General features: G+C 42.8%; 1 protein-coding gene across 3 annotated transcripts in view; it reads right to left on the reverse strand.

Moving 5' to 3' along the window:
* The window catches only part of LOC146858231 (aldehyde oxidase-like), a 623,555-nt gene that overhangs the window by 207,754 nt on the left and 392,076 nt on the right, over positions 1 to 23,725 (reverse strand). For all 3 annotated transcript variants that reach the window (XM_085649038.1, XM_085649037.1, XM_085649036.1), the window contains exons 16-19: positions 12,625 to 12,714; positions 12,324 to 12,493; positions 10,610 to 10,736; positions 8,566 to 8,688 (exon numbers count right to left, since the gene is read on the reverse strand). In XM_085649038.1, the coding sequence (XP_085505164.1) occupies positions 8,566 to 8,688; positions 10,610 to 10,736; positions 12,324 to 12,493; positions 12,625 to 12,714 (510 nt within the window). The remainder of the gene's footprint in view (positions 1 to 8,565; positions 8,689 to 10,609; positions 10,737 to 12,323; positions 12,494 to 12,624; positions 12,715 to 23,725) is intronic.

Raw genomic sequence — 23,725 nt, forward strand, 5'->3', positions numbered from 1 at the left:
TTATGTATTAATTAAAACGTGTATCTTTAAAAGTATGAAAAATATTAATCTACACCTGATTTCATATGCATCCACTGAAATAATACTATTATAGTTTAAACAAACTTTCTATGGTGTTCTAAAGTGTGTTTTTCTGGCTATCTATCTAGGCCTCAATTACGCATCAATGTCATCTTCCTTTAAAATTGCTGCTCATAATAATGTTTTTTCTCGGCAGTACTCAGCTGCGCACAGCACAGCAATCACATCATATTTATTCCCACCTGGCCCTGTTCTTCAGGAAGTCTAGCTCTAGTTTAGGCTTACTGTTGCAATAAAAGTATCAAGAGTCTTATGCTTGCACGCTGCATTATGTTCATTCATATTGGTTCACACTTGTTCATGTAACTAGTTTGTTCCGATACCTCTGGATGACTCAGATGAGCTGAACAGATGTTCATGTAGTGAGCTAGTGCTAAGGCATTTGGATATGTGACGCTTATTAATTCTTATGTTCTGATTTGCCGTAAGTGTATTCTTTTGCTCACACCACGATGAGTTTGCAAAATTAATGTTCTTCCATGCAAGAAAACTGTATATAAACCCCTGACTTTGGGGGTGAGCCAGTTGACTTTCTTATGCTACTATGGATACTGTCCGATTTCTTACTGACTTTGCTGCACATTTGGGACTTAGAGCCTGATTTAGATCTTGATGGACGGGTTACTCCTTCACAAAAGTTTCGCATATCCCATCCGCTGAAATATAAATCCCTTTATATCCAATGGGATTTGTATTTTGGCAGACGGGATATCCATCACCGCTCTAACCGGAGTTGCCTATTATTCTGTACTCTGTTTGAGAGCCTTCATGGCAATTTATTGCTGCATCTGTATTGTACCTTTGAATTTTTGTAATCAACCTTCATGGTTTCCCCAAATCTGGCCCTAGAACTCACTTATTGAGACCGTCCTTTTGCCTGTATTTTCCATTCCATTCCATCACTTTATTTCGGTCTCATGGACCATAAAAGTACATAATCATAACATTTCTCCAGAGGGAGTATACACAAGTAAACTATAAATAATACATAACCATAAAATTAATTCATAGAGAGGAAAATATGCTAAAAAATGTCCCAATAAAAAACTATACAGTTGGACACATTTGGCGATAATAAAATGCATTTTGGAATCTTCAGGGGATAAGCCTAGACAAATCATATCTCGATCCTCCCAAATCAAACTGCCTGAGAATCACTGGGACAGGAACATGTATAGTACAGTGCAGTCAGAGGTTTAAAAACGTATTTCATAAAAAGATATTCTCATTAAAACTTTAAAAAAGAAAGGAATAGATACAAAGATAAAAAAAGAATACAAACAATGCAAGTTTCTAGGGCCTTAATGGCTGGTTTAAAAAAATCCAACGTACACGCCACATTGGAATTCAAAAATGAGATACGGCACAGACAATAGGGGCATGAGTGGCATGCTTTAGAACTTTAAATGCCTCTGCACAGTGTACGGAGCCTAGATTCCTACAGAGTTGAATAAGCTAGCGCTGTCTAGGTAATTTATAGCCAGGAGAGCAAAAAAAAAAAGCCATGTAACTCATTCTCTTCCTTATAATTACAGGCAAGACACCCTCCAAATAGAGTTTTGGACCATTTATTCAAAAAGGCACAGAGCGGTAGAGTCCCAAATCTGAACTGTACATATAATTTCCTTGCCAGAATTGGTTGAATATCATCCAGGAAAGATTCCATAATGTACTCGTCCTTGATTTTTAAGAATATGTCTGTTAAACGGCCGGAGGATGAGCTTTCCTGGATGTCAGCAAATTTGTGCCTCCTGAAGGATTTTACCAATTCTGACAGAGAGATTAAAAGGCATGATTCTTCAGGATTACTCCATAAGCCTGCTTTGCCCAACCTGTTACAGACATCCTTTATGTATACAAACCAAGGTATTTTGCTGATACCCGGGAAACTCAATAGCTCTTTGAGCTCAGACCAATAGGCGGCCAGTTCCGGGGTCACCTACAATCTACGCTAGAAAGTTATGGGTCTAAGGCCAATCTCTTCCCCAGTGGGCCTAATGCCCAGGTCCAGGCATAGGGGGGTGAGGGGAGTTCTATGGGGGAGACCTAACAACTGCTTCTTGTAATTCTTCTTTACCTTGTTTAGGCTACTAGCGGTGCAATGCCCCATAATTCTGACCCATATAATGTAACACCCCTTGCTTGCACTTTCTAAATCTCAGCTGGTTTGGGGATGGAAGTTCTGTACATTTTTGCAATTCTTCCTATGGTCTGAGCAAGCTTAAGGCTTGCTTTAGCCATTTGCACCCCCCACTACAGGTTTTCTGTCAAGGTGACACCTAAGTAGTCAAAGTCTGACACTCTTTCAAGCATAGTGCCATTCAAACAGGGTTTAGAGCTAGAGTTGTTGGCAGGATTGAAGACCATAAATTTGGTCTTCTGTATATTAATCTCCAACCCCCTGGTTTTACAGAAGGCCACAAAGCTATTGAGGATCCGCTGGATTCCCATAGGTGACTTTGAAAGTAAAAGAGTGCTGTCAGCAAACATCATTGCCGTAACCTTCCCAGACGCTATCTTAGGGGCATCACTATCCTTAACCTTCCTGAGTTGGTCAACCAGTGCATTAATGAATAAACAAAATAAAGAGGGTGCGAGCACGCACCCCTGCCATCCCCTTTGTTGACCGGAAAGCGGGGTGTTAATTCACCACATTTTCCATACCTCACTTGAGCAAAATTACCTTCATGCAGTCTCATCATGCTAAGGAGATGGAGGGATCACCAGATCTCTAAGTACACCCCATAATTTGGCCCTGGGCTCGAGATCAAAAGCCGACTACAGATCCACAAATATTAGGTAGAGGCTGCCACCCTCTATTGTCGCTGTTTTCCAGAAGAGAAGTTGAAGTCTGAATATCTGGTCGATGGTAGAGGTGTTTTTTCTGAATCCGGCTTGGTAAGGGCTCAAGATCTCTTGTTCTTCCATCCACGCCTGAAGGCGGTCTAGAAGAACCTGTGCAAACAATTTCTGGGTAACGTCGATCAAACTCATCGGCCTGTAGTTAGTGGGTGGAAGAGGTGAGCCCTTTTTAAGGACTGGGATAATTTCTGCCCCAAGCCAGGTATCAGGGAGCTCCATGCCATTCATAATAGCATTAAATAAGACTCATAGGTAAGGTGCCCATATTTTTGTTCCCCCGATAAAGGTCCCCCTGTAGTTTGTCCAGACCCGGCGCTTTGTCGAAGGGAAGCTTGCTAAGTGCATTTAGCACTTCACACATGGTAATCCCTGGGGCCGCCTCCTGGGCGAAGCTAGTAAAAATTATGGCCCACAGCTTCCTTGGTGCTGTATAGAGCCTACAAGTGAGTCTCCCATGCTTCAGATGCTATATTCGGCTCAATGGCTGTCTTCCCTTCGGTATCACCTGAGCTAACTATGGTCCAGAAAGCCTGCATGTCTATATTGAATAAGGCAGATTTAAGGGCCTCCCATCTGTCCAATTCCCAGCTCTTTTTTTGCTTGCTGGATGCTGTCTTTATACAGCACCCGATTCAGTTTAGTTCGATGCTTGTCCTTTGCTTTAATGGCTTCAAGCAGAGCCCGTTTGGCTTTTCGGCATTTAGCATTGCACCAAGATCGTTTAGGCCATCTTTTCGCCCTATAAGGTACCACTCGATAAAATACATCTACCAATTTGGATGTTAATTCTGCGTGCAGTTTTGCAACCCTCACAGTGGTTAATGGAGTACCCTCTGCAATTGTCGCCTCCCACATTTCTATTAAAATCGGGATTACTGATTGATATACTGTGGCCATCTTGTCAGGTGATTGTTTAATTAAACCCCACCTTATTTTCCTTCTATTATTTGAAAGTATTAATCCACTGTCCTGAGATGTACGGGTTGCCTTAAAATTAAAATGACCCAGATTCGGCATCTCCAATTCCATGGTCAAAGCGTTGTAATCACTCTCCTGCCACATCACAACAGCAAAATCACGAACCCTTTGCCATAGCCTAGTCTCCACTAAAATGTAATCCAACAGGGACGATTGACCTAATCTGTTCAAAGTTAGCTGCCCCGGGATATCCGATTTTGTGCAGCCATTGCATGCTCTTAGGGAGTGAGTTAATTAGTGCAATTAATCTGGAGTGCCAACAGAGACCAAGCTTTAATAGGTTGAATTTGTGGATCTGGTATCAGCCATTGAAGATGTTCCTCGCTGGGTGTTACTTAGATCAGCTAGTGGCTCAAATTGGCAGTTGAAATAACCCCTACAATCAACCATATGCTTTGATCAACAGTGGGAATAAAGAGGCTCAGTTGGTCTAATGTCACAGATTCCTGACTAAGGCTAACAGGCCGAGAGTAAATATTGATAAAGGCAATTTTTATCTTTGAGGAAAAGGTAAGTACTACACACTGGATGTCATTTGACGGGGTAGTCAACTGTTCGGCTCTGCAGACCAGATACGAGCCTACCCAAATGGTTAAACCCCCCGATGGTCTACCCCTCCCCCCGAGGTAGCAGGGACATTGAATGCAGCAAAACCCACCCTCAGAGGGTCTTACCGGGCCCAGGTTTCCTGGAACATGCATACATCGTATTTGTCCACAAGAAGCCCCCAGTCTGGGCAGGACAGTTTGCGTTTGACTCCAGCAACATTCCAGGATAAGACTCTCATCGTGTTGCTTTACGTACTCTTTCTAAAAATACACTCTAGTGTATTGATGTTAGAAGTTTGAATGTCCCTCATTTGGGTAGTAAGCTGGTTATCTAGTGACCTCTTAGACAAGCCTTATCTCGTTTTTTTTACTCAAGGGAGCAGGTAATTGGGCAAAAAGTGCTCTTGGCGATTGTACCCCTGCTCCTTCTAGGCCAATGGTCTCGGGTGTTTCTAATCGGTGGTCCTTGCCTTTTGCCCCTAGCCCAGGGCATCTTGTTTGGGTGAGATAATTCCCGCTATGATCTTCCATTTCTGTTTCCGACCACTGCGTTACAGATCCCTGGTCTGGAGTCAGAGCCACTACTTGTCAATCTACCTCCTCCAGAACCCCAAATCTATTGTTTACTGGTATGTTAAATAATAAAGGGTCGGGGGGGCATCCCAACTGCCCACAGTTGAATGCTTAGTGGCCATCTACATACTTCTGGGGTAATGTGGGCCCTAGATGGCGTTTGGTAGTGAGTGTAAAAAAAAGTCCAGTGGAAAGGGCCTAATCCCTGTGAGTGGCTCCTGGTGGCATGTTTTCTGGTTGAGTAGGCTACCCACGATTTGGGGATTTTTAAAGTTTATAACTGCACAGTCCCCTTGTATTGTTTTTCATCAGATTCCCATCCAGCCAACTCTACTGACCATTAGGATTTCCCCAGCCCTGTCATAGTCAAACTGCCTGTGCCTCACTAACCAGAACAGGCATTTGTTCCTAAGATCCAGTTGTGTTTCCCTCTGGTCATTTTTGATTACGGGAACTCCTGTCAATATGTCTACGTACAGGGAAGAGGGTAAATTTATGGTCGGTAAGTTCACTACTTCAGGCCTACCAGCAATGTGTTTGTCCCTCACCAACCTACTCACAGTCTCTGTGGGCCCATGTAGAGGGGGCTGCTTTTATCCATGCCCCTCTTTTGGGGTACTACAATTTTCCTCCTGGCCTCATGGTTGGAACTCGTGCCTGCCTGGTGGTTGTTGACAGTTGGGTTCCTTATCTCTTGGGTTGTGGTGTGGTCTATGTTGCTCTGCACACCCAACACGTCCGGAGATATCAGGTTTAGAGGGTCCACCTGGCAGCCAAAATCATTCCCCCTTACTGCTACATGGGTAGTACTTGTGTTGGAATTTGCTTGCCAACTTTCCCCCATTGTTACCACTTTATCTATACGATTGAGTAGGGGGCGAGTTCTTCCCTTACAATGGCTCTGAGTTGGAACTGTAGGTCAGTCAACAGATTCAATGCCCAGGTAGGATAATCAATGTCTAGTCTAGTAGGCGGGGAACAACTTGCATTTGAATCAGACTTCTCGCAATCCTCTGCACTAGATGATGGGTCCTCACTAATTTTCTTTCTTTTAGCTCTCACCCCAAGTACTTGTTTACGCTTCCCGTTCTTTGGAATACTGGTGGTATTTCTCCCCTTTCGTGCTACTTTTTTAGGTGCAACTTCTTGGAGTGGGGGTGAGGGTGGTTCAGCTAAAGGGGCTGGGGTGTCAGTTTGCTAAGTACATAAGTCAGACACTTGAATGCATGAATAAGGAGTTAGTGACAAACGCCTCTCAGTGAGCTCTATTTCTGTATTGACCACCCCTCTGTAACATGCTATCAATTGAACTTGGTGGCAATGAGGATAAGGGGGTAGCATAGGGCTTCAAAGGACAGGTACGCTTCCCCATTATTCAGCCTGAACCAGCCTATGCCACAGCCACCCCAATGGAATCAACCTAGAGCTGTCCCAAATTAATGCAATCAGATATAAAAATAGTTAAGAATGGCCCAGATGGTAAGTGGAACAACAGGGGAACAAGGTGGGTTTTAATGGCCAACAATCACGTGGCTATGCTACACTCGCCACCCTACTAGGACTCACATAATAGTCCAAATGTAGGCAGGCAGTTTAATAATTAGGTCTTCAATGTTCATGTGAAGATTAAATGTCACAAGTAAACCCCACACCCTTGCAGTATGAAAATTAAAGTCACAAATATTCAGATGATCAGAAAAAGACTAGTGATCCCACAAGGAGTGTTCCCTTTTTGTCCTGGTGTAATCAGGAGCAGTTATTGTCGGGTAGCTAGATTGAGTTCGTCAGAGTACTTTGGTAGATGCCACCTCCAGGGAAAGGAAGGAGACGAATGCCATTAGAAGGAACTTAGTTCAAGAAGTCTTACCTGCAAACCAACAAAGAAAGATAAAGCCAAGGGGGGTGGCCCTGCCCTGCCTCTTCCTGTCGCTGACGGGCGCAGATGGGCCCGCCCTTGGCCCGTGCGGCGGGAGCCCTGAGCCAATTTTGAAGCGCCTCCTGGCGCGGAAAGGAATGTTGGCGGCTCTGGCCACAAAGGTAGGTGCGGGATGAGTCCCCGTGTGGCCCAAACAGTGCTGGCGAGATGGCAATGATAGGCTCCCGCGCTGCGGGAGCCCTGAGCCGCTTTTGAAGCACCTCCTGGCGCAAAAAGGAACGTCGGTGGCTCCGGCCGCAAAGGCAGGTGGGGAATGGGGTCACCGTGTGGCCCAAACAGTGCTGGCAAGATGGCAGTGATGGGCTCCCGTGCCGAGGGAGCCCTGAGCCGCTTTTGAAGCGCCTCCTGGCGTGGAAAGGAACTTTCAGAGGCTCCAGGCGGAAAGGCAGTTGGGGAATGGAGTGTCCATGTTGCCGAAACAGTGCTGGCGAGATGGCCTGTATTTTGTAATGGTTTTTCTGAACCTTATCCAGGGACACTTTTCCTCATGAAATTGAGGTTAACACCATCCCCAGCTTATCCAAAAATCGGTGTGCTTAATGAGGTGCAAGGTTTTTGGGCTACAGCGCGCCCACACAGGTGAAGGCACATTCTCATCAGGTTGAAGGCGAAACCTCAGTATTAAATTAACCACACGACATCCAAATCTGCATTTTTTTTATGTTTCATTCAGAGCGGGTTATACAAAGGTGTAAACACATGGTTGATAGTTACGTAGAAAAAGAGGTGAATTAAATTGACACCTCAGGGCCATTTATGCAGTTTACGATACATAGCTGAAAGAAGGACCACCTTCACACGGTATCCTCCTGTTTTCCCAAAAATGCTACATGGCTGAAGCTGCATTTTTTGCATCCTTTTCAACAGCCATTTTTTTCATTTCTATTTTTTTTAGCTACATTACTCTCAGTGGTGTGTTTGGACTCTTCTGTAAATACACAAATGAAATAACAGTGAACTGCATGATTGGTCCTTTAGTAAACACAGAGGGCCCAATTCACAAGGAATTTTGCGAAGTTTGCAGTACCCCTGGTTTACCCCTGAATTCCATTAGTAAAGCAGGAGTTCAAAAAAATTAAGTCAGTCAATCAAGCACAACCTGTTTGATTGGAGCATGATCTGGACACCCGCTGACCTTGTCACACTGGTTGCACAGATAAGGGTGAGTCATCCAGCTTGGGCCTCTACAACACTTGCAACTTCCAAGAAGCGGTCCCAATCACAGTCACTAAAAATATTTTCGTTATCTGACAGTGGTTGAAATTTGTAGCCTGAGATGGAGCATTAGAAAATGTTGAGACTATCTACAGTGTCTCACCCAGGAGGGTATCCAGGCGCTAACATCACCTTACAAAGTGCTAAAAAGGTCATAAATTGTCCCCCTCAAGTCCGTGTCAGGCTATTTGCCTGCCCTACTGGGGAGACTCCACTCCCATTCCAGCTGAGGTGACCACTCAAGGGAGCACAATACTATAGGGCGATGGAAATGTGTCTATGCGGAATGGATGTACTTTCCAGTGTTTTCATTGAGCACTCTTCATGCACACTATATTTGCAGAAAAAAAGGTTTATTAGTTGCTCTCTGACCTCTATGGTAATGATTACTGGTTCCAGGTTTTCGTAGATGATCTTCACTTTTGCCGCGGCTCGCTTGGCGAGCTCTGGTGTGTCCGCCACCAGAGCGCAGATGATCTGCCCCACACACAGTACCTTGAACATATGAAAATACACAAAGATTTAGATTTGTAGGAATCTAAACAAGGTCTTTGATTCTTGAGTGCTCAATATAGAGGCCAGAATTCTAACAGCAACATGCTCCTCCTTGTCCTCAATAAGTGAAACTAATTTAGAGACCCATCTTTTCACAAAATCAAAGTCCTGTGATTCATTGTTATGTGCTGGACAGCACTCCTGGAGACTATGGTGCACTGCTTATGAGTATGGGCGCTGTGCTGTCTCTAAAATAAAGTAACAGCCTACACTCACTTCCAGTCGAGAGCCTGCACATTCACTTAGTGCCTGCTCTGTTCCTGACTCTTGCTTTGCAAATTCTTGATTCAAGTTACGGACTCGTCTTAAGCTACTCACTCTAAGAGATCCTACTGAGGTAATTAGTGGCCTTCAGAAGGCTCCTTGTAAGCACAATACTGCATTGTCGTTAAAAAGTCCTCCACCTAAGAGGTACTGGACTTCTGCACTAAAGAGTCAGGGGATGCTTAAAAAACATAGAGACCTGACGGAATTTCTGTTGTCGTACTATGTGCACGTGCGATAAGACATGTCCACTCTACTCATGTGAAACAAGTTAGGAGGACGCCAACTTAATGACATGTAGCAGGCACATGTTAGTTTAAAAAAAAAATTGGAATGCATTTTCTCATACCCATAAACCCTGCCAAAAATAATTCAGCATTCTTAAAATAGAAAGGTGTTAGACTCTCATCTAATACACCAGTCATGTAATAATGCTGTCAATTAATTTCAATTGACGAGGGTCTGAAGCATCACCAAACAGATTGATAGGAAGGCCACTAAAAAATATGAACAAATGTTGTTTGACGCCAAAAATTGTTATCAATATAAAAAGAGGACCACTTCCCCAACGTTTCGTACCTGCCGCTTTTTCAAACAAATAATGTTCACATTTCACAAAAGATTGGTAAATTTCGATATTAACCTCCAACAACAGGAGTCTCTGAAATAATAACAAACAATGTCTTTGACTATTGCTTTCAGAGGCTCAATGTCTTTAGGCAGACAGTGTACAAGGACTCCTGTTGTGGAGGTTGTTATGAAAAGAGTCAGGTACGAAAGAGACGTGTACGAAATGAAATTCCAAAGAAAGCAATGGTAGAAAAATTGGATTAATGTAATATGAAATTTTGCGATTGTGAATCAAGAAGTATGCCAACCTCTTTATATTATTGTTATTTAATGTAATATGTTATTTTCATTTTTTGGGGTTTGGGAAGGAATGCAATGCATATATGAACTTTTATCAAGCATTGCCTGTTGTTAGATGATTCATTTCGCATTATTTGTGTCATACATTGTGGTATTTCACTCTAATGGCGATATGCCTTTAAGGGTGTTCATTTTAAAGTTGTGCCATGTGGCACTTTTAAAGATCAAAATTATTTTTAGGCTGTGTTTGTGAGCATGTTTTCTTTGGTGTTGTTTTATGACAGCCCTGAAGAAGTCCCTCCTGTTTACTAAGACGAAACACGTTGGCTGTAACACACTGATAGTTTTGGACTCAGTACACCTCGGAATAATGCTGCTGAATCTTATGAATGGATCTTATTTTTTTATCTATTTGATTTGCGTTTGGTTTTTGGTATAATTAATCCAGGAAAGTAGAGCACCCACTCTTGAGGAACGACTTAGTGTGCGGTGACACACATCACAACTGTCCAAAATCATAGTCTCATTGACTCTGAGTAAGGCTGGCTCTTCAGATCACTGAAGTGTGTTTTCATGCTAGGCCAAAGTAAAAATCAGTATAACAAACTACTGAGGTGTATATGGTGAAAGCCTGATCTCTATATTCCCTTTGTTACTTCCCACAAATGTTATTTGTTTTTTCTCTAGTGCCGCATGAGCCTCTCTGCTCTGTGTTACATTACCATACCTCATCTCCTGCAAACAGCATCTCTTTCCCACTCTCAGAGTTGAATTCTTGGATCCCAGGAACATTCAGAGCTGTTATAATATCAACCACTCCGGGCAGTGCAAGAGCCTCAGCTGTATCCATTGACCTTAGATTAAAATGAAAGTGTTCCATCAATGCGCTGTACCAAAACCATCATATAGAAGACGCAGTGTAAGATGTCTAAATCGAATGGCTCTGCGAGGGATTCACAAGAGATTGTGAGATGCTAGTAAACAGTGCAGCTTAGAAGAATTCACTTGTGTTGTAATAGTACTGCCATACTGATAAATTCAATAGATTGTTATTTATGTATTTGTTTTTCTTTACTATGTTGCAGATACATTTTGACAGACCAAGTGAACTTGAAGCTAGAAAAGGTACATCCAAAAGAAAAAGCGAAGTCACAAGCACTTGTTTCGAGTGATCTTGTAAAGTCGACTTGGGCGTAACTGGGATTTTCCGCCCAAATTGTCAAGACAAGATGCACCAAAATGTTGCAGTGAACTCACAGGTTTTAGCACACAAATTTAGCCAGGTAAAACGTCGTGAAATTTGTGCAGGGGTGTTGAAACACATGATTTCGAGTTTCGTAGCTTAGAACGAGGGAGACGTGCAGTATTGTCATGTTAGTCCCTATTCCCACATGCAGATCTTATAATGAGGTGATATTACCGCAGCAGGGAAAAAACACTCTGGGAGCATTGCTACTATAGCTTCACATCTAGTATTAACCTGCACTGTGGAATGATGCTGTAAGTGGGACAGTTCCATCATAGTGGCAAGGAATAGGGACTAACCAGGTTTTTTGAAAATCAAATTCAGAAGCACTGGTCTACTGCCATAACCCTCTCCATGTACCTCCTGTTTGAACTAGTCTTTGGCATATGTTGCTGTAAATTCCAAATCCCCCTTTCCTCACTGCTGGAGGTCTGCCTTCCACCACCATACTTAGAGGTCTCTAATTCCCAAGCAGTAAGTTTGTTTTCCCGCCTCCTGTGCAACCACTGCCCTGGTTGTTGCGATCATCACGAATGTTGTCCATTGCACAAGCCGCATTCCCGAGCTGATCTCTGCAGTCAGCTTCACTGAACAGACAAGGGCCCTCTGAACATTCACACCACGCATGCACACTACATCTACACATAAACCACATACAGTGCACAAAAGCCACCGAAACAACATGCCACACACCACTCCCACACACCAGTCTCCTCTGTGCACAACTCAGATCAGTGCAGGAACACACATGCTAGACAGCCTAGAAATACGTGTCAACACATACTTCAGGCAGCTCACTGTGCTCAGAGGCTGTAGTAGTGAGGGATGTGTGCTCTACACAAACTAGCAGCAGCCCAACATTTGTTGTGGGAATCAACGTTGAACTCAATAGAACTGAGACAACAGCTTAAGACATCTAGCCTTTTTCTAAAACAAGGTAAAGAAATAATGAGTGATTGATTACTGGCAATATTAATTTAGAATATGAATATTCATTTAAAATACATTAAAAGATGCAGAAAGCTACACACACGAAGGTGTAGGGTAATCAAGGGAAAAGGCATATTAAAAATAGTACAAGGGAAACAATATGCAGCATGCAGCCTTTAGCAGCCACTGCTTGAAAGTGAATCATTTTGCAAAAGACTCTACATGAATGACCCTGGCCCCCAATTCCTTCATATGGTGCACTTACACAATCTTGGCATGAGCCCGTGAGCTGGTTACAAAAGCTAGAAAGAGCTCTCCATCCTCCGTTCGCATGTCATCAACATACACCGCCTCCCCAGTGGCCTGCTTGATGCCAGACTGGTGCACAATAGGACGCCCCACAGGATCCTGGGTGGGCTGATCAGGTGATACGTCCTGCAGAATGAGGAAGATAGTTGCCTATTAACATCCTGGGCATGCATGGATAGTCAAGTGGAAGAAGAATGAATCGTCAAACGAAATCACATGACCAATGGAAACAAGGGTGTGCATGTCTGTTCACTCACCTCATAGACCTGTACGCTCTGTAGGGGCTCCCTCTGGAGAGCTTCCAGGGCACTTGTGAACTGTTTCGGTAGCTCATGGTAACTTGGCACCTGGATGGAGGAAGCAACATGTCAGCCATAGTGTGAACAAAGACCACCCGCCCACTGTTAGAATGCAGCTGTTCCAAATGCAGAAAGACACTTTTGTTGAGTGTCCAAATAATGCATTTCCTACACAGTACCACAAGACACCTGCAAGGTGTCCTAGCCGCTTGAAACAATATGTCACCAACCACCAAAGAATACAATACAAAATACATGCATTTGCAATCTCATTATACTAACATATGTTAAATAAATCGGTTAAAAGAACTAAAACCATCAGTTCAGATAACTGTGTTCATATTGCACCTTATTATATTGCCTTATGCTTGAGGCACCAATGTTTTAGGGTTCACCTAGCTGTCTGTTGTCGAAGACAAATGAGGACAAGACCAATACTTACAATAGGCTTTGGGTTAGCCCACTGATAACCATTGGTGGATTTTCTTGTCAATCTTATTTGCTTGCTTCTTATTCGATCCTCTTCTTGTGTTTGCACCTCTTCTTGTGTTTGCCCCTCTCCTGGAGCATGCTTTCTTTACAATTCTTTTGACTGGTTGACTTTCATCCTTCTGCTACGTACATACAGGGATGAGACAATCACTATATGGAAGCCTTGTGTGCTGCTTCCCTCCCCTGTGGTCTCTACATTTTGTTCTCTCCTCCCAGCTTTTCCTTTGCTTACCCCACCCCTTTTCGTCCAGCTGTTTTTGTATTTAATATTATATCTTCTCATTGCGCTCCTCTATTGCCCCCCTACCTTCCTTATTGCTGACACCCATGACAGTTCCCTAGTCCACTCATCCATTGATCCCCCTCGCTTCTGGACATTTTATTTTTTAAAGATGAATTTTATTTTCCGTTTTTTTGAAGGGACCAGCAGATGCAGTGTTTGCTACCGGATGCTCCTTCCACTTTCATGCGTTTTGTGCACATTTATTTAAAAGTTTACAATAATTTGCATTTGCCATTTGGGAACGGCAAATTATAAAAATGGTCTCTGTGTCATGACACATATGTGCATGTATGATAATGCATGCATGTGTAGACACACTTTATTGTTTTTGTCAATGCTGTTCCTTTTTTTTCTTTTTGCAGATGTGAAACAAAAATATCAAAAGGCAAGAGGTATTGGATTTGACAATGCTTTTCTCTTGTATGGGAACCCTCTGGTGGCTTGTGGATTCTCAGTAATGGGACTTGAATGCATCAGCTACCAATTCTCAAGAGATTTGGTTATTTTAGGTTGGCCAGTTCTACTGGGCCGCAGCGTAACTGTTAACCGATTAGTCTTTAGGTGGGGCTGCATCAGGCATTTTCTGCACTTAATATAAAACACATACATAGTATGGAACTGTCCCATACCCTACTCTGCAAACTGGAGAATATTGCTCAACAACATCATGCAAATACAGACTCTGGCCAATCAGCATACTACAGGCGTGGTGATGTCACATATCAAAATACTGCAACTATGGAAATGCCACAAATCAGCAGACTGCACAGCTGCATTTTCGACCCACTTACATATGGCATATCAGATTCTGCAAACATGGAAACATCAGCTATTGCAGACCTAAGAATGCTGCAGCATTCGTTAAACATAAGACCTTCACACATCAGCATCCTACCAATATGGAAGTGTTCCACACCAGCATTTTGGGTCATCCACACACTACAAATACGAAAATGTTACCTGTTAAGTTCTTCATTTAACATTTTATCACATTCCAACATACTAAAAATGTGAAAATGTTGCTCATCAATATTATGCAAATGTGTTAAAACTGTGCGAAATTTCAAATGTCGCACATCAATAGTCTACATACTTGGGATTGCAACACACCAATATATGGCGAATTTTGGAAGCTGGTTTTGTGATCACTGTAAACTTTTGCACACATGCATTCAAAAGAAAAACTCATCAGTATCTGGGTGCTGTGACCTTATCTGTGTACCTTTTATAGACACAAAACCATAAATTGACACACCTCAGAAACCTGAATAATTCAGGCATGCCTTCTGGAATTGTATTAATTGTTTTCTTTGTGTTATATCTTCAATAATCTTTCATTATTCAGTTCTCAATTCAATTTAAATGATTCAAAAACTAATGTTCACTGTGTGGCGTGGTGTTCATGAAACAAACTTCTACACATTTCGGGAGACTGTCCCTTGATCCCAAGAAACCATGACATTACTGAAACAATGTATGTAAGTAATAATAATTCATTATAAATATCTTAAGGCCATGCACTGATTTCAAATGACATCAACTTAGGTGCTTCATAAACACTCACAAACTTTTGGAAGAGTATAGGCGTTTGTTACTTGTATTTTACTCAAATCCTATTGTTTCTAACATGCATAACACCAAATACACGTATAATGTTTACATCAAAATGGCCGCCACTGTAAATGTAAAATTTTAATAAAAATTCCCTTCTTTCCCCTTTCAGCACATTTAATGATGGAAAAACTTTTGGTGCCTACTAACCTAAGAAACCCTAGTGGAAGTGCCAGCACTTTGAGGTGTTGTGCATAGTCAGCTCTTTTTGTTGGTAACTGCAACAATGATGACTACACAAAATGTTAATAGTTAATTTGAGTGCATAACCCCAATTAGAAACGTATGGTGTATGTTAAGTTATCTTATAGTGGTATCTTCCAAAAGCAATAAAAAAGCAGGGAAATTCTAACAAGTTGATCCTTTTGGTTGTAGCAACTGTAAAAAGTACATACACTAACATTACCTGCAGAGTAAAATGGTCTATTTATTGCCTCCTCTAGGCGGCGTCTGTATCTGTTCAACAACCTGAAATAGCAGTTAAGCTATTGAGCTGTTTTGTGTCTTGGTTCGCAATAATGTTTTGATAAACAAGATTTTTTTCTCAAGTTATTCTGTAAGAGTTACACCAGCAACACAGCAGCTTGATGAGCAAGTTACTAACCTTCAGTAACACTCTTTCTGGTTGATATTTTATTTAACTATACATTTCACAACTTTTGAATCCTCCCAAGCACCAGATTAAATCCAAAAAGCTTTCTAAAAGAGCTCCTGCATACCAGTCGATAACACCTTTCAACTCTTTGTCGGCTCAGTCCCATCTCAAGTAGTAATGACTCAAAGCTGCATATAAGCACCAACCCTGTGTTCTGACGTCAGTTTATGAATAGATTATTTCTGCAATCTAGATGCAGAGTGACCGACAAATTAAGATGTTGACAGCTTCCACAGTCTAACCTGGGACCTTATAATGTACATTGCTGAAGATAAATAACTTGTTCTTCTGATGGATACTTTTAACTGTGAATTTCTCACTTTTGGAATCAACGCCAAAGCAATACCCCCCTCAGGTAGTGGATCTGAGGAATGGATTCACACCAGGAAGTACTACAGGACCAAGTGTGTGAAATGACCCTTCATGCTGGACTTGAGAGTCAATAGGATAATACCTGGTGAAGGTGTGGACAGACACCCTTGTACCCGCTTTTCAGATGTCCAACAGGTGAATGCCCTATTTGTGGCCTTCACCCTGGTGGAAGGAGCCAAAGGCTCTCAGGATGCTCCTTCTTTGCCTGCATAGCACAGTTTAATGCACATGACAATACACCCCAATGACTTCAGTGTGTGAACTATCTTTCCTTTCTTTACACCACAAATCCAACAGAGTTGATCTCCAACCTATGCTCCTTAGTCCTATAAATGCAGAATAAAGGATGTGGCAAAGAGAAAAATGCTGGGAGTGTGTCATACTGTCCCACATGAAAACACGGCCCGACTTTCAGAAGAAAAGATCCTTACATCTGAAGCACCAACTTGTGGGCTGAAACAGTGATATATGGCAAATGTACAGGTAACACCTGCAGTTCACTCACACACCATGCAGAAGTGATGGCAAATGAGAAAAACTATCTTGAGGGTCAAATCTCTCAGGGTGCAACTGTGCATAGGCACAAATGGTGCTCACATCAAAAAGGTAAGGACCAAATAAAGGCCCATCTGTGACACAATAAAAGGAGCAAGAAGGAACATATATGTAAACCTATTTATGAAATTCATCACAATGGCAGCCTTGAATAAAGAAGGCTGATTAGGTACGTGAAGAAAGGCTGAAAGGTCTGATAAGTAGCCTTTTGCTGTGCCCACAGCAAAGCCTTGCTAGTCCAGAGAAAAAACAAACAAGAAGAACATCAGCCAGCTTATCTTGAAGAGTATTGCCGTGTCTGTCTTCACCTTAGGGAAAAAAATGGAAATCAGAAGCAAAACTAGAGGTACTTTTCGGTTGGGTAGTGAGCAGTCAAAATCACCTCCACTACCTTAAGCAATTTCACTGATTTCACTCATTCTCCATGTATGGAAGTGCAGTTTGTGATGATGTGGGTGCAGAATCCTCTCCTCCTTCAGGAACAGCAGTTCTTATCAAAGAGGAAGCCGAAGCAGGGGGCAGATGGCACAGAACCAGCAGGTCAGTATACCAGACCCCTCATACCCAATACCTGGCTATCAAGATGAGCTGAGCCTGATCCCGCTTGATCTCCGGGACCTGCAGGATCAGTGGCGAGGTGGGAATACATAAAGGAGGCATGAGTCCCATAGAAAGCAGAATGTGTCCTCTAGAGAGTGTTAAGGAGGAAACATTAGAGCGCAAAAGTCTAGACATTGAGTTTTTTGGTGGTAGTAAAAAGATCGAATAAGGGCATGCCACATTCAGTGAAGGAGCCCAGAGCTACCTCTGGAAGCATCACACCACTTGTGATTGGCAAGATGAAGCCTGCTGAGTTTGTCCCCTGTGACATTCGAGGAACCTGCCAATTGACTGACACTCAGGGAAATCCCAGGGGGATAGAGTCACTGTCACAGCCAAGGAGCCTCCAGACATAGGTACAAGACTCTACACTACCCTGCTTGCTGCAGTACCACATGGCAGGCCTGTTTTCTGTTAGAACCTGGACTGACTTGCTCTTGGTGGAAGGCAGAAAGGCCTTGATGGCCGAGCGGATGGTGCATGGCTCCAGAACGTTGATATGGTGATACTGCCTGATTGAAGACCAGAGGCTTTCGATACCCTCTTCTCTAGGTAACCTTGTCCACAGGTCCTTGTACCAGCTCCCGCCTCAACAGTTCCCCTGTCCAGCTTGCCCACAGTCTGCTACCCTCTGCTGCCCATCTACCTGCTGGCCTATGTTTTGCCTTTCCAGATAGTTTTTCTGCTCTCCGTTTTGCTTTCACTGCTCGTTTTTCTGCTCTCTGTTTTGTTTTTTCTGCCCTCTGTTTTGCCTTCTCTGCTTACCCTTTTCTTTTCTTTTTTCTGCTCTCTGTTTTGCCTGTTTCGCTTGTTTCCCTGCCCTCTGATTTGCCCTCTTCTGCTCTGTTTTGCCTTTTTAGCTCATTTCTTCCCTCTTCCCGCCGTTTCCCTCCTCCCGCAACCCAGCACCCCACCCTCCCACATGACCTACTTTAATGGAGCCAGCAGCGCAACCACACTGAGCAGGTCCTCGTGCCAGCTCCCCCTGCAACAGTTCTCCTGTCCAGCTTGTCCACAGTCCGCTACCCTCTGCTGCCAGACTACTTGCTGCCCTCTGTTTGTGCCTTCTCTGCTCATTTTTCTTCCCTCTGTTTTGCCTTTTCTGCCCTCTTTTTTGCCTGTTTCTGTTCGTTTTTCTGCCCTCTGTTTTACCTTTCCTGCTAGTTTTTGTGCCCTCTGTTTTGCCTTTCCTGCTTGTATTTCTGCCCTCTCTTTTGCCTTTTCTACTCATTTCTCTGCCCTCTGTTTTGCCTTTCTGCTAATTTTTCTGCCCTTCTGTTTTGTCCTCTTCTGCTCTGTCATGCTTTTCCTGCTAATTTTTCTGCCATCTGTTTTGCCGTCTCTGCTTGTTTTTTCCCCTCTTCCCGCTGTCTCCTCAAGACCTGTCACAGGGTGAGCTGGTACGACAGAGACCTCGCACCTCAGTGCCCAGATACCTCCAGGGGTGACAGATTGATTGATTGATTGACCTTCTTAGCTTAACGATGAAGCATCTGTCACTGTCATGACCTTTGGGTGGTGTAGGCAGAACGGTCTCCAGCACAACAGATTGGCATCCGTCATGCACTACTGAAGGCCGTGATCTGGCTGAGAGGCATTGCCAGAGTTGGGCCTATTGAAAGTGAAGATTTCACTGTAGTGCCAGCATGTGTCAATGGACATGAGGCATCAGAAGTATGCAAGGGACCAGGAGCCCAAGAAGATTAAGAACCATTAAGGTTACAACCAAGCATGATCCAAAAACACGAGAATAATAGCCTTAATGACCCTGACTCATTTCGGAGGGGGAAAGACCTTTAAAGCAACTGTGTCCAGGTTGGCAACTAAGAATGGGGACCCTCGGCACAGGCTGAGGATGAGATTTCAGCTTGTTGATGGAGAACACAAGTTGGACAGTAATGAACCAGTTGTACTCGAGTGGCCCTATGTGGGATGAGGGAGCCCACCTTCTGCAGATAGTCATTGAGGTATGGAAATACATGAATTATCGACCTTCAAACATTATCTTTGTAACACTCCGGGGGGGGGGGGGGAGGGCTAAGGTAAGGTCGAAGGGTATGACAGTGAACTGGAAGCACTCCGACCGCATGAAAAAAAACCTGAAAGAAACTGTGGGACTGCAGGATCAGCACATGAAAGTAAACATAATGAAAGTTTAAGGACACATAACAGTGTCTCTTGTACAATAATATTAAGACCTGAATCAATGACAGCATCTTGAAGATGTCCTTCCTGAGGAAAGTGTTCCAAAGCCTGAGATCCAATATTGGCCTCAATTCTCCCCATCCATCTTGGGGATCAAGAATTATCTAGAGTGGCATCCTAAGCTACTTCCCACCTTGTGTACCACCTTTATCACTCGCTTTGCAAGCAGTGTCTGGAATATTTTCGCCAGGATGACAGCATATTCCAAGGATGTCCGTCTACAAACTGGTGGTGCATGGGAAGGGGTGGGCAAAAAGGGGAGGGCTTCTAGCCAAAAAGAAAATTTGGGTTCTGTAGCTAACAGGCTCGTATGACCCTTGGAGGGGGTACTAAAGCGGCTTAGGGGAGGCTGCAGCTGGCGAGAATGTAGATGAGGACAGTTGTGTCTGCCAGTGGCCATGGCCTTTGCTACCACCTCTCCCTCTGGAACCACGAAATCTCTAAACAGGCTGCTGGAAAGGCTCATGGTGTCCAGACCGGATATAAAGATGTATTTGACTGCATCCTGCCCATCATGTATGGTTTGAGCAAAGGTAGTCTGAAAGGCCTCCGGGAGAGCAGGCAATGCTTCTCTTGACATGTCCCAAAGTGCATGTGTGTGTAGGGGCCAAACAAACATATATTCTTCAATGAATTCAGAGGCAAACTGGCAAGCAGAAAAACTAATTTGCCTATAGCATCAATATTTTGGTATCCCCTATCCAGAGAAGTGGTAGGGAAAGCATTATGGTTCATCTTGCTTGCCAAATCCTAAATGACAGAGATCGGGACCAGGTTACAATAACAGCCTCAGTCAGGACTTTGTTAAATGGCAATAAAGGCTCAGTAGTTGATGGCTGAGGCTGCAAACCTTTACTTAGTAAGTTCACCTTGGCCTCCACTGTGGGCAACTTTAAAACAACAATCTCTGAGACCCGTGTGCAACCACTGCAAAAGACACACTCTCTGAAGCAGAGGGGCCTGAGGGCGAATCCAGTTCAGCTTTAGGTGAAGTGTCCAAACCACTAGCATTCTGAAGATTAAGTTGCAGGCCAGCATATGTGTAAAAAGGGGAAAGTAAATTGTCTGCCTCCACATGGTCATCTCCTTTGTGTTTAATGTGTTCGGGCCCTGAATAGCATCAGGGTATGAACTGAAAATATCTTCCAAACTCTGATACTGTACTGGCATCGAGGCAAACGAAAAGTACAGGAACTCTTCCAAGCCTCAGGCGTTACTTTATTTTATAGTTTGACATAGGTTGAGATCTGAATGAAGTTGGCTCTAGATCTGACATCGGAAGCGGGGCAGAGTCCGGAACTGGTGCCTCTGGAGCCAAGGCCAGCATCAAACCAGATAATAGTGGAGGGACCTATGGCAAGGTGTCAAGCCACAGCCTTGCACTAGATTAGCGCTGGGATGCCTCCGGGTAGCTATGCGCTATATAAGACCGTAATCATTCATTCATTCATTCATTCATTCATTCATTCATTCATTCATTAGGGTCATGCTCAGATTGACCAGGAATCAGTTGGTACCAGGGAAGGACCCACTGGCAAACTTTTTATCCCCCATGAAAAAGGGGGCAAAGGGAGTCACGTCAATGGAAAACTTAAGGCCTGCCCCTCTCTAAATAAGGCGGACAGACAAGAGGGTTTTGGGGCAGGGTACGCTTGGTGAAGAAAGAGAGCACACCATTTACGCATAGTGACAGCGTACAATGCTCTTTGGTCACCCAAACACCAATTATATTTCGATCAGCAGCTATGCATTGGTCTAGGGATTACTTTGTCAATGTAAAGAATAAATGGCCTTCCTTGCCTTGTGTCTCGTTTTAGTGCTACTGGTCGAGAGATTGGCCAATGATTTCGTAGAAGGTCTGAGACTCTCCATAATAGAGATTTCTATATTTGGCCCCGGCCTGGTCTTACCCAGTGTATTTATCTGAATTTTTCAGTCAATCATGTCAGAAGCCTTCTTCACATCAAACGAGCGATGCAGCATTTGAGTGCCAGACTTTTGAGAACAGTCAATCAAACCCAAGGCTATTTAATAGTTGTCCCGGTTTTCCTCCCTTAATGAAATCTCATTGGCATTGAGGGATCAGAGGGGGACGAGCATCATTTAGGTGATTCAATACAGCCTATGTATTGATCCTTGCATCACAATTTAAAAGTACTTTAAGGTAATAAGATCAGTTCTTTGAGCCACAACCTGATTTAAGCATCAACAAGTGTGTCTGTAATCATGTCAGAATGAAAACCTAATTCTTAGGGCCAATCAGTATGTCCTGGAACGACTTCCATTGGTTTCTGTAAAGCTGTCTGAATCCAGAGCTGTATTGCTAGGATAGTCTGTAATAGCACTACACACCTCCTCTGGTGTAAACGTCTCTAATAAGGTCGTCCGAATGCCCCAATCTCTATGGGGAAAGGACATTTTCTGTAAATATGTATTCTGTACATTATGATCAGTGATTTGGGCAACATATAGATTGTTATAGAAGTTCCAGAAGCAGTTAAGAGTGTCAGGAGTGGTTTCACATATTTGACCTGTATCATCCACTACACGTTTAAACAAATTGTGGACATAAACCTGAATTATTTTGTAAGTAAACAGCCTCCCTTATAATAAAGCTGTTTAGTACCTAACAGCTTATGAGGCGCATCTTTCATTATTAAAGATTCACGCTCACTTCTCATCTTTCTTACGTTCCGGTAAATTTTTCTTTATTCGTGCTGTTTATACCAGGTTTCTAGGGAAGAGATGCAGTGTTCTTACTGCTCCCTAGTATGTTTGGATAACCTTTCAAATGTGGTGGCATGTGCGGATAATTTGCTTCGTAAGGCAGCCTTTGCCACAGCCAACATAATAGACAAAGATTCTATTCAAAGATTCTATTCAAAATAATGAGCTAAAATATCCCCTCTGATACACCTTAGGACAGGGTCTCTAATGAACACTTAATTGCTTTTTCTACTGTCTTGCATGTGTTTTTGAAGCAATAAGTATGCTCCAGGCCAACATAACTAGGGTATGATTCAACAAGACTAGTGTGTTTATCAATAAAGGTAAGGTAGCATTATGTAGACACAGATTGAGGAGGAAGAAATCTATCCTAGAGTTACTTTCGTGGACACTAGAAAAGAATGTGTAGTCTCTATCCGGAGTGTAATGTGTCATCCCTACGTGGACCAAGCGTTACACCTGACACAGAAGGAAATATGCTGCAATGATCAAGCAACCAATGTCTAGATTGAGCATAACAATCCCTTCACAAGATCAGTTCGCCACTGTGAACAGACCTCTATAAAATGCTTCTTTGTCCATAATGGGGCCTTAGAGAATAATGTGATCTGGGTACCATTAAAAAAACTCTGAATACCTACGACCTGGCCCAATTTATCTATATATCTTTTACAAAGTTTACATGTAACATCTTTTCCCAGCCATATAGCCACTCCTTGGTCTTGATAGTGATTGCAGAATAAAATTGCTATGGAAACTATTTGCATTTTAATCTTGATACATTTCAGGTCTCAAGTGTGTCTCTTGGACCATGGCAATATCCACTTCTTTAGTACGTGAGCAATTTTAACACATCCTTTCTTTTAACAACAAAAGTAAGATTCAGGGTCATAATTTTGAATGTTATCATTCTACTACTATCAGAGAGTCGCTACAGCTCAATACTATATAAAAACTCAACATTAAATAAATAGTAAAGAAACAATTGAGCTCGAGGGCCTAATTGGACATTAAATGTACCAGATGAGAAATGTGCCAGATGGTCCACTTAAGGGACAGAATACATTCCCCCATCTTCAAAAGGCTCAACTGGTTTACTTTATAATTCACGACCATTAAAGAATTACAAACCATGTATAAAAACACACAAAAATGAAAATGTACCATAACTTTAAATGTAATTTAAGAAAATATTGGTATAACATGACCATCAAAAACAAACAAACAAAAGCAGTGAAACAGCATTGCAATATTGAAGGGGCAACATATATAATACACCTGGGCACCTATGAGTACTGCACTAAATATGCTTTGTTTGTAACTTAACTGAGACCTATATTGTCTGACCATGTGAGCAAAGATGTTCTATCCCACTCATGATCAATACTTTTGATATAAGTGCAATGTCCCGATTTTGTCTTAAGGGTGGCCATCATTATTTTCAGAGCACTCATTTTCTACTATAGTCTTTGATGTCTTTGTTTCCTCTGATTCCGTCTTGATCTATTGGAGCATTGTTTTGTCTAGGTGCCCTATTTCTGTGAATATGTTGTACGTAT

The sequence above is a fragment of the Triturus cristatus genome, chromosome 3_2 (assembly GCF_964204655.1).
Source record: "Triturus cristatus chromosome 3_2, aTriCri1.1, whole genome shotgun sequence".
NCBI classification, from domain to species: Eukaryota; Metazoa; Chordata; class Amphibia; order Caudata; family Salamandridae; genus Triturus; species Triturus cristatus.